This window comes from Numida meleagris, chromosome 2 (genome assembly GCF_002078875.1).
Source record: "Numida meleagris isolate 19003 breed g44 Domestic line chromosome 2, NumMel1.0, whole genome shotgun sequence".
Lineage (NCBI taxonomy): Eukaryota > Metazoa > Chordata > Aves > Galliformes > Numididae > Numida > Numida meleagris.
The window spans coordinates 1623238-1635063 of NC_034410.1; the positions used below are offsets into that span (position 1 = coordinate 1623238).

At 45.9% G+C, this 11826-nt stretch overlaps 1 protein-coding gene across 1 annotated transcript in view; it reads right to left on the reverse strand.

The window, feature by feature from the left end:
- WNT3A (Wnt family member 3A) overlaps positions 1 to 8302 on the reverse strand; it is a 41425-nt gene extending 33123 nt beyond the window's left edge. The window contains exons 1-2 of the mRNA XM_021389091.1: positions 8298 to 8302; positions 7779 to 8020 (exon numbers count right to left, since the gene is read on the reverse strand). Coding sequence (XP_021244766.1) covers positions 7779 to 8020; positions 8298 to 8302 — 247 coding nt within the window. The remainder of the gene's footprint in view (positions 1 to 7778; positions 8021 to 8297) is intronic.

An 11826-nucleotide genomic window follows, 5' to 3' on the forward strand; every position in this document is an offset into this window, starting at 1 on the left:
GGGGGGGAAGGAAATAAATCTATAACTGCCAGCCCATCTCATTGTGCGTGCTGCCGGAGGCAGAAGTTTCCAGTGCCTCCCGCCGCCGGGAGAGACAGCACCGGTTTTGTAGCCATGGGCTGTCTTGTTCCCGTTCCCCTCCCTGATCCCCAGTCTCGTGTTTTAGTCGCCAGAAAATTCTCCATGTCGGGGCTGACAGCTGAAGCCTGGTGAAGTGGGAGGTAGGAGGAAGCGCAGCAAACAAACAGGATCAGCTCCTGGCGCTGCTGCCGTTTCCTTTTCACCATCGCTGCTCTCTCGGGTTTAAGCTTCTGCCAGGGGGTTGGCTGCAGAAAGCAGCTCTTTGCATGGGCTGTCTCCTCTGCAGAGGGTTCTGCAGAGGTACAAGAGCCAGGTCTTTATTCCAGGTGGAAGGGTGAGCAGGGCACGACCTCCTGCAAAGAATCCCAGTCTACACCTGAGCCCACCCAACACGGGGCACAGGCAGCCTCCAGCTGGCTCAGTTGCTCTCCTTGGGACTGGAGAGCCAAGTGCAACCAGATACGATGCTAACAATAATACTCTGGGTGCTATCCCATCACAGAATAGAATCACAGAATCATTAAGATTGGAGAAGACCACTAAGATAATTTTGTCCAAACCCAACCTACCACCACCGTGCCCACTGACCACGTCCCTCAGTGCCACATCTCCATGTTTCCTGAACACCTCCAGGAACAGTGACTTCACCACCTCCCTGGGCATGCTTCTCCAATACCAGAGGGTATGCGTACCAGAGTGCTGCCCATTGGTACCCTGCTCCCAAGGGCTGAAGGACTAACACAGTGGCAATTGCCCTCAGCATTTGTTTGCAACGTTGTTCTTGCCAAGGCTCCGTGCAATCTCCCAATACTGATGTGGGCTGCAAACCAGAGAGGTAACTACAGCTCATATAGAACTCCTCAAACTGCGTTTCCTCCCTGGTGCTGAGTTAGGCAGGTAAAAGTCAGCACAGAAATGCTGCACCCATAGATATGAGCTTCTTTGCACTTGTGAGCTGGAACGTGGACTCAGGCAGTGCTGTGATTTACTGACTTACGTAATACACACAGTACACTGGCTTATATAATATAGATATAATATACTGGCTGCAATATGGTTGTTGCTGTCTCATATCCCAAAGTAATCCCCAGCTCCACGCTCAGCTTACACTGACACAAAACAAAACCAATGCTTCTGTCCTGAGCCAGGAGCTGCCAGTCTGTTTCTCAGCAGCACTGGCAAATCTCTGGCCTGCAGTATTTATGCATCTTGATGGCTGAGCGGAGCTTGCATAGTCACATTTTCAATCCTGATCCTTCCAGTTTCCTTCCCCATAGTTACAGGGTAGAGTTTGTAGATCTCCGTTGTTGATACCGGGGCAGCTGCCCAAATTGCCATTAGCGGAGAGGTAGACAGGGTGTGGTTGGAAATCAGATCCTCTTGGGAAGAGTTTCATGAGAGAGCAGAGAGTACCTCCTACATGTAACTAACCTCCTGGATGGATCAGTATCTTGTGGCTTTCTGCTCATGCCTTACTTTATTGCAGCAGTGAAGAAGTCTGATCTAGAGCAGGGAAAGGGGGGGAAGCATTTGGCACGGAGACAACAGAGATGCCAGAATGCCATCAGGAAAATATGATGAGGTCTGCTAAACATCTTAATTTTAAATCACGCAAGACATTATGAGATGGGATTATGCCTGAAATAGCAAGGGATTGCCTGTATTCGGTGGTCCAGGAGATCCTTTCCAGTGCCATGTTCTAACGTTACTAAAGTGGCCTCTCCAACAGGGGCTGCGTGGCAGGACCGCTTTCCAACAGGAGAGAGACGGGGGTGGGAACCTTCTGCCCCCCAAGTGGGCCTCCAAGAAGTACACATGGAAGACTGAGCCTGTAGCCCTAGGCTCCCTCTATAGTCAGTGGAGAGGAATAAACATCTTGGTATGATTCATGTTATCCTGAGATAGGTGTCTCAGATAGGTCAGAAGAATTGCTCTCCGGAGATAGTGATTGCTCTCCACTAGCTACAGAGGGAGCCTGGGGTGACTATCAGCACTATCTGAGAGCCCGTGGAGCAGTATTGTTACGACACAAGAAAAAAAAAAGAAAGGAGACTTGTGTCTCCCAGCTATTATAACTAATTTAAGAGTCTTGCTCCATTCCTGCTGAGCCTGGGGAAAAGCTCAAATGGGCTTTGCTAGGCACAGGGTGAGCTATGTCATGGCTTTCTTGAGAGAGACACAGGGCTTATTTCCAGAAGATCCAGAATCCAAATTAAGTCTAGCTTCAAACAATGCCCTGCATCCCATACAATACCAGCTGTCACCTGAATCCCGTATCTCCAAGCTAGGTGATTGCCTTTTCTGCCCCTCATGTGATCCCTGGGGGCAGGAGCCTTCCCACCAAAGAGCCGGTCTCCCTGGTTTCCCATCCTGGGTTGGTGCAGTGATGCAGAAACATCAGGGTGTGAATAGTTTCATCCCAGATGTCTACAAGACATCAGATGAATCATGGCCCGGAGGACCCCAGCATCAGATGAAACTCCCATGACCTGTCTCGCTGTCTGACATGGTGCACCCAAAATTTTGCTGACCCATGCTGTTCTGCAGGCCTCGGCTTCGGCTTTTGAATTTCCTGTGGTAGAGAGCAATGTCAGAAGTTCTCCCAAGCAACGTGTTTAGAGTAAGTAGCAAAGACAATGCTTTGCTCTAGAAGGGTTGTCCTGAATCTAGGAGAGACAAACACAGTGGGTGATTGTCAATGCCAGAGCAGTGCAGCATCGAGACTACTAAAAGGAGTGCTAGATCCTCTATCTCTTGGTGGTATGCTGAGATAAGGCAACTTTTGGGAAGAGATGTCCTAGTCAAATTCAGATTTCGGGTTCATTCCGGAAGTCTTGGGGTGAAATGCTCCAGCACGCATCGTGCAAGAAATCTGGATAAACTGGCAGTCCTGACAAGCCTTAAACATCAACACTACTGCAGGAAAGGAAGTAATGGGAGGAGGACAGAGGCATCTGAGATCCAGTGATTTCATATCTGTATCAGTAACATACTATTATTGCTGCCCCTTTCCTTTGCCAGGTGGCCATCAAGGAAACGATTTGGAATCAATTTCTGAAGGATGCTCTGCTGTCTATAGGACAGTGTCCTCTGTGGGAAAATCATGATTTTAGGAATCGTGGTTGCCGTGGATGACATGCCATCCCACCTTGATTTGTGCTGGAAAGCAAGATGTCTACCCAGCTGAAGCAATGGTATGGTCTCAAATATGCCGTATTCCACACCATAGCCATCCTGGTAACTGCACAGAGTGGAGCTGTACCAGAAAGAGCATCTCTTTGCCATGAAGAATGGGTCACTCCATCGTTTTTGTGGCTTTGGTCATTTCCATTTGTGGCTTTGGTCATTTCCATTCTAGCAGGGGCAACGGCCAACAATTATTTCCGGAATGAATTTATGCCCCTGAGCCTCCGCGTCACCCATTAGGCTCTCATTTGTCCAGCGGGGAATTTGATATATGTCCTCAGAGGACACATCCGACGGGTGCAGATGCTTGACAAAGCCACCCGCCCCGGCTCGTCCAAGCCCCATTGCATGCCAGCAAACGCCCTGATGTACAAAAAGGAGATGGAGCGACTTCCAAAGGTTGCACGAGTGTTAAACTCTAATAAACAAGCCCCATCGGTGAAAGCTGAAAGAATCTGAGCCCTCCCCAACAAAGCATTTAATCCAGTTTGGCGTAACCTTTGACATTATTAGGGATCGCAGTGACCCTAATCCAATCAGATTGATTAACTAAAGCGAAGACCCCATAAGCTGACCCCCCTCTGGCCTTTGCTATTTAGCCCTGACCAAACAGTGGGAGAGACGTGCCATATTTACACCACAATGGGTCCGCGCTGAGAACCTGTTTCATTACAGAGCGACTTAAACTCCCATTACTCCATCAATGTATCATTCTTCAATAGTTCATTAAAAGCTGCTCCTCCACAATAACTATTAACCATTTCTCAGCCCAGCTGGCAGGTTTAGAGCCCCAGCCAGTCTTTAGCAGAAGGAGGTGGGAGTGAGTGAAAGAAATAGATAGACAAGGGCTCCCTTTTTAAATTTAAACCAACTGAGGGGCTTAAATAGTTTGAGGCAATTTACTTTTATTGAAAGGGGGAGGAGACAGAGGAAACTTTTATTTTGACTTAATTATGTGCTGAGGTCCTTTACAGAGACAAGGCCACGAGAAGCTTTTATTGTGTTCCTTCTCTCCAGATTGGTTCATATTTCTGCCCAGAGGAGTTTCAAAGAGAGCTTGCACTGTGCTTAGAGGGGAGAAAATGCACCGCAACCTAACCATAAACAGTGTCTTCAGTCCCTAAATGTTAAAAACAGGTCAAGTGACACCACTCCCAATAGTCGCTTAAGCCTGAGATGGAAAACGCCTGCTGGGTTGCACAGTTCACTTTCTGTTGTTGGTGAAGGCGTGTCCCTCCACGACATCCTCCAAAGCTTTATCCTGCGTATTTCTTAAGACAACTTAAACATCTTTCCTTGATCCTTTGGAAGCTGAAAGCTATGGAAACTGCCTCACAAACAGCCCAGCCTCTCAGGGAAGTAGCTGGGCACTAGCTGTGGCTGGCATGGTTTCTCAACGCCGCATGGCTATATCCATAGTCTGCTTCACTGCTTCACACCGTACACATGAAAAAATATTATGAGTCCCACAGAAACAAATGAGAACAGATTTTTTCCTCTAGAACCCGCTCTATTAGAAAAGCTCAAGTGAAGGGTATTGCTCTTTCCACAGTAGGTGAGATTTGATCTTTGGGGAGGTTAGAAACTGGAGCAGCTTAACACGACTGATGGACAGCTAGGTAGGTTTAGCAAGGAGATCAGACTTGCTTCTTTTCCTATAAGGGTGTCCTGTTCCCTGCATTCCCAACAATGTAGGATACCTGAAAAACCCATTTCCTATCAATTTAGAAGGAAGACCCAATGGTGATATCGATCTGAAATTTTCTCCCCAAAGCTGCACAGCTGCTTTTGTGCAAAACCAAATGAAGGAGAAGAACTCTCTTCCAACAGCCCCACAGCAACATTACCTCCTGCTAATGCCTGTCTCTTTCCCCATGCAGGCACCACAGCACAGTGAAGACAGCACTGTTCCCTTTGAATAAAGAACATCTATTCCACAGCCAGGGGCAGGCAAAACCAAGGGAGTGGATGGCTGGATGGGTTGTGGGGCTTCTGCTTCTGATATGGCTTGAGCTAGAAGGCCATGGGGCCAAAACTGTTGGGTGTTGTCTTCAAACAGAGGCTGGTCTGGATTCTCTGAGCATCATTGTTCCCTTGTAGATGTGCTCATGAATACCGTTGTGGTTTAATACGTGATTCGTTCATCCTGGCTATTGATGTGCTAAATGTACATATATATACTACATATACAATATATGTATAGTTACCTACATATAGTTGGAGCTAAAACAGATGGGATTTCTTCCCACAAACAGGCTCATGGGGAAAAAGAGTTTGGTTTCAGATCAGAATATGGCTCTTAAGGGGAGCGGTCTGGTGACAGTTTGGCACTGCTGAATCACAGCTCAAGGCTAGCCCTGAATTAGCAATGAGATAGCAAAGCAGCAAGGGCAGCTCAGACAGCGAGCCAGCCCCGGAGAGACTGGGGCCTAGGAAGTGTTTCCTGAAGGCATTAAAATCAATCCTTTGCAATCAAAGAAGTCCAGATAGTCGTGGAGTTGCTTTAGTGACTATGTTAGTGCATGTGATGAGGAGCTGAAGTTGGATCTCGAGTGACTTAAAATTCCAGCCACAAAACAGAGTTTTGCTTTCTTTCTTTCTTTCTCTCTGTTTCTCCTTCTCTCTTTCTGTGTAGGAGCTCAAATATGTTCCTACCCTGGGGGATCTGCCGCACAAGAATGTGACTGAGCTGTTTTTTCTCCCCCCTCCTGCTGTAGGTGAAGTAAAACTGAAGGGTGGTTTGATTCTCCCTCAAGGAACAACATTCTTCAGTTATGAAATCGTCCCAGCCTCCTTTCCCTCGCTGCGCCTGGTTACTGAAAGCCTGCAGACTGGAGCAGGGACAGACCCTTCATGCCGACGCAGCTGTGAGATAAGGCTTGTGGGATCGGGGCCCCTTCGGTCAGCGAGAAGGTGAAGATTGCTTCTCTCCTGCTATCATTCCTACAGAAGAACATCAGGCATCTCACCCAAGATGCTCCACATCTCCTTGAGTTGGGCTTGTTCAGCTTGGAGAAGAGAAAGCTCTGGGGAGACCTCATTGTGCCCTTCAGTATTGAAGGGAGCTTACAAGCTGGAGGGGGGGCAACTTTTTACATGGTCTGATAGTGATAGGACAGTTGTCTTTAAACCAAAAGGGGGGAAATTTAGGTCAGATGCTAGGAAGAAATTCTTTACTCAGAGGCTGTGAGGCCCTGGCACTGCTGCCCAGAGGGCATGTGGGTGCCCCATCCCTGGGGGTGCTCAAGGCCAGGTTGGATGGGGCCTGGGCAGCCTGAGCTGGTCGGGGGCAACCAGCCCATGGCAGGGGGGGAACTTGATGATCTTTCAGGTCCCTTCCAACCCAAGCCGTTCTATGATTCTATGACATCCAGACAAGACAAAGGTGTTAGGTTATCTGTCTCACTTAATCCCTGTGCTCAGTGTATGCTTTCGGGAAAGTCACCCTGGGCTTGTGCCTATGAGAAAATATTTTGCTATGCAGACCTAATTCAAATGCTGTAGTCACTCAGAAGTGATGTTCCTGGAACAGTTGCTTTAATTCTATGCCAAACATTGTGATATGACATCTTGATATGGGCTTAAGTGCACCCCACTGCAGCTCCTACAAGTGTAATTGTTTGGGGCTGATCCCTCTGTGATAAACCTGAATGGTGGCACTGGTGTTAGCACGGTGTCCCAGCTTTAATGGGGTAATGGTATCCACCCATTGGCTGTGTGTAGCCTGTTAGGGTTGATGGAAGCCCTGCTATACTGACCACAGCTCGGTTCTCTGCTGGCTGCTGTAGTGCTCTCTGGTATGCTATTAAATGTAGGCCCAGACTGGAGTTTGAAGGCACACTACAAGGGCAAAGAAGGATAAAACAATTCTTGTGAGCTAAAATAGGTCCCTGCTCACTTATAGGAGAAAAGAACAGAGAGTAGCAAGAGTCAGCCAAGCACTCGAACATCACTGTGTTCAACAACTGGGAACAAAACGTTGGTATAAATGGGAACTATTAGATATGTTTTGCCCCAAGATTTTGAATGCCCTGGGTCAGAATTTGTTTTAATTTGCCATATTCATAACCCAGTGAAAATAATACCATTAACTGAGGATGAGTTCCTCAGGCCTTTGTTCTTCATTGTATCCCACTATGGCATCAACAATGATGATGTCTAAAAAGTCCAGCCCCTAGGAATCATCCCCAACCATGTCAGCATTCAGACACTGCCCTGCAGCCCATCACCTTACACTTGGAAGCCATAGATTTACTTGTCACCCCTATGAGAATGTTTAAATTTCTTCTTGTCTCTACCTAAAGTGCCTCTGCATTAGGTTTGAAAAGCTTGGATACAGTCCTGGGCCCACAGATTTTTGTCTCCTTTTTTGAAATTCTGTCCTATCTCTACCAGCCCATTTTACATGGAATTTTATCTCACAGAAACAAGTTCACAGTGGGTTTATCAAAACCTTTGAAGCTACTCCACCATGGACCTTGCCTTCACCAAACACGTATCACAGGGCTCACCTTTGTCTAGCACGGGTCCAAAGATGGCTAAGCTGTCATTGACAGTTGTGCAGTTCCACCTCCTCCCTCGAAATTGGTGTTGGCACTCTTGGATCCCAATCTTCACCCCTTCTGCTACGCTGGGCATGATCTCCACATAGTTCCGACAGAAGCGCAGCTGTTTGGGGACCAGTCCTGGGATGCTCCCACAGAGGATGGGTTGAGTCCCCAGGGAGGAATACTGGTGACCAATTGCCAAGGACCTGGAAAGAAACACACGCAAAAGAGATGATGTCAGTCTGGCATTCAGCTTTGTATTTGATTTCCAGGAATGGGGACAGAAAATCAACATTTTCAGTTCCTCTGTGCACTCTGCTCTCCAGAAAGTATCCTTTCCACTGCCATCTCTCTCCAAAATAACATCATTATCTCTCTCCTCAAGTTTCCTAGAGGACCAACAAGCGAGCAACTCTACCCTTAATATCTTTCTTCCCTTTCCTTCATCGTCTCATCATTGTGCCTCTTCCCAAAGATGCTCACCTCATGCAGTCAGTTCCATTTGCAGACAGAGGTTAAGCCACATTTCTTTCTTCGGAAGCCAAGCATACTTGCACTAGTGCAGGCAGTTTTTATCAGAAATCTTTGCATCCAAGGAAGCTCAGGGAATCAAAAGCACTTCCAGAGCTACACAAGGTAATAACACCAACAGTAGAAGACACTGTGCTCTAAGACTTTGGAAAAGCACCAAAAACTGACAAACACCACACAATTAATCAACGTGCCCTTTGTGTTTGAACCTTACCAGGTAACTTCTGAAACTGATTATAAAGATTTGAGCAGATTGGACCTTGAGAGCTTCTAAAAACCCAACTGAACTTAATGCTGCTCCAACATCAAGGCTGTTCTCCTGTGTGAAACACTGGGCTCATGTTACTACAAACATTAGTGCAAGGGTGCATGGAAGTTTGGAGCCATGGCTCCATTGGTAACCTCTCTGAAAGTACATTCTGGAAAAGAGTTTCTCCTCTTTAGTAAAATATTTCCACACTTGCTTGGTGCAGGCATGTCCTTTGCAAGGCTTTATCAGTTTGAAGTGCTTAAAAAATAAAGTACTAAAAGTCTGCCAGTGTCCCTCCAGTTATTAGTTTAGCAGATTTTCACTTTGCTCACACACCAATTTTAATCTGGGAGTTTTCAAAACCAGGGCTGTATTTTCATAAAACCCAGGTTTGTGGTGCTGTCACGAGGATATGCAAAACCTGCTTTGACCATCAGTCTGTGAATTGCTCCGGTTAAAATGAGCAGAGTAAAATTAAAAACCACAACAATTGGAGTGCAGAATCTGTGCTGAGACAAATGGAAGTCTTCTGAAAGGAGTGTCCACGAACCATTATGTTGGTTGAAGCCTTAGAGACAAACAAGTCAGCTATGCAGAGAGATCAGCAGATATGCAGCTAATTGGATAAATTTTTTAAGTGTTTTTACTGGTGCTTCTAATAATAACCTTGATTACTAAAACTGAAGGGATTTTTAGAGTATAATTTCCTATTCTTCTAATTAAATGTCTCGATTGGCTTTTCTGCTCAGAATTAATGACAAACAGAAACCTGCCTGGGCAGTGTGTATTTCTGTTTACATTCATTTTTTTTTTTTGCTATGTGGTTTTCATTCGGGAACAGCTTGGTGTGTTTGAATTATCAACAGGCACTCAGGGATATGTCTCCACTCTCCTTTGCTCTAGCACTGTCAAGTAAATGAACTTTAGATGGACAAGGTAAAAGGTGCCTGTGAAAGGGAACATTTTTCAGCTGATTTCCAAAACTCAGGTGCCTCTTTCCGCCTCGGCTGTGGTTTCAGTTGAAGATTCATCTCACCTAATATTAAAGAACAATTCTTCCTGCTCCAGGGAGAGAAGATGAGGCAACTATGGACTGCCCTCCAAAAGTGCCTGTCTCTTCCCAATGAGAAGAAGGCAGGTAGCTCACACTGACTGGGAGCTGTGCTCATCTCATCTTCTTATGTCTCCAGCTGATCTACACACCCCAAGCTGCTTTTGTAATCAGTCAGAGGAGAGAAACAGGCGTTTCTAGGGCACGAGTCATCTGCCCCATTTTAGACATCTGCTTAGGATGAGGTGAATCATGGCCTTGCCTCCATTGACTGCATTGGCTAGACTAGAGAGAATAAACCTTGGGTGAGAGGTTGAGCGGGATGTGTCTGCACTGCAGAAGTCTCCAGATGAATCATGCCATTACATCTGACAATAGGTACAGCTAAGTTTCTTAACATTTCCCACCAAGGAAGGGTAAGTGCTGTGCTGAAGTCTGAGCAAAGACCTAAGCTGTAGGAGGGAGGTGAATTCCAGCAGGAGCCCACAGGAGAAAGCCAAGGAAAGGACCCTGCTAACTTGTTTTCCTTATCTGTGTGTCCTGATGCGGGTTTTCTTGAGCTTTTGATTAATTCAGGGAAAAACTAGTGGTAGAAAAGCACCTGTGAATGGATCCCATGCCAAATCAAAGGGTGTTTTCACTTTGACTTCACAGTGGACTTTTAATTTAATTGTTAAGCTATAAACAGAACACTGGATCGCAGTTGATGGACTAAAGACACCTTTTGAAACACTGCTTCTCACTGGAGGGGACTTGCTTAGGGTGTTGCCTCTGTGGCCTTGCTGGGCATACAGAGACTTAGGGTGCCACATCTCCAGCTCCAAATCTATTCAGCCCCCAAATACATGGGAGATAGGAGCTATTCCCAGAAGCCAACTTAGAATACTTTGACCTCCAAAGTTAGATGGCCCTTATCTCTATAAACAGAGGGGAGAAGTAGGTGCTTTCACTGAAGTCTCCAGCCTCCAGAGAAGAGCACCAACAGTTGCTCTGAGTCATCCTTCAGAGAATAGTTCCTCCACTGACTATAGTGAGAGTCTAGGATGGCTACTTCCAGTGCCTAAAGCTAACTTGAGTTAAAATATTTACAGAGCTTGTTCCCACATCAAATAAAGTCACCAGCATACATCCCAAAGCTTTCCTAACAAAGTATTCACTGAGGTAGAATCAACCTGCTGTAGGCTCGGTATGCCATGTGGTGAAGCTAGGACTTACTTCAGCCATTTCAACAGAACCTAGATAAAACTTTAGGATACCAGTTAAACTTCAATTTATGTGAACAGCCAAACTCATGCCTCTCTCTGTGTCTTTTAGAGGTTACCACAGTGGTACAGTGAAAACATCCATCATAGGAATAGGAGTTTACAGGTTGATGCCCTCAACTATTCGTTTCCATTGTTGGGAAGATCATCTAAGATAAAAATTAAAAACAGGTAGAAATACTTTTAATTGCTTTTCACACTGCTCCCTTCTCAATGCAACAGGGAAACAGTCACACCTTACTTTGATCTGTGTTACAGTCTGGAAAGTTTAATCTGCAAAAGACAATCTCATGCAAGAGTCTTGTTCTCAAGGCGTCATCAGGCACTGAGACAGTGAATGTAAATTTGGAGTGCACAGTCACCTGACTTTCAGTCAGAGCTACAGGGTGGAATCTCAACATCCCTCCATGTACAGTGCCTCTGCTGCTAAACACAGAGAGGTACAGTCCTTTTCCTTTCTTGCTTACAGACTCTGGAGTGTGATAACATCAATTAGGGCACCCTCTTTTTGTCTCTAATTTGCTACCAGAATCCAGATGTAAACACTTTATCCCTCTCTCTAAGGTCAATTCATCTTCAGGAGATTGATCACAAGATATGAACCTTACGAACCTTCCAACCCCGCCCATCCCAAGCAAACAAACAAAACCTACCAACACCAACACCTGAAAAACAATGACCAAAACCATTAGAAAAGACTTGGAAAGACTATAAAGATCATAATCTCATTTCAGTGTTACTCAACTTTCTGGTAGCTCCCATCTTTCATTCTCCTGACTGTTTCCAATGATCAAATCTGTTTTCTTTGCATTTCCCGCTCTCCTACCATCTGTTTCAATGCTGTCTTCTGCAAGATGGTGATTTTGAAAATCTGGTGTCAAGAAATGGGCCAAGTGGTGAACACTGTGGTCTAACCAG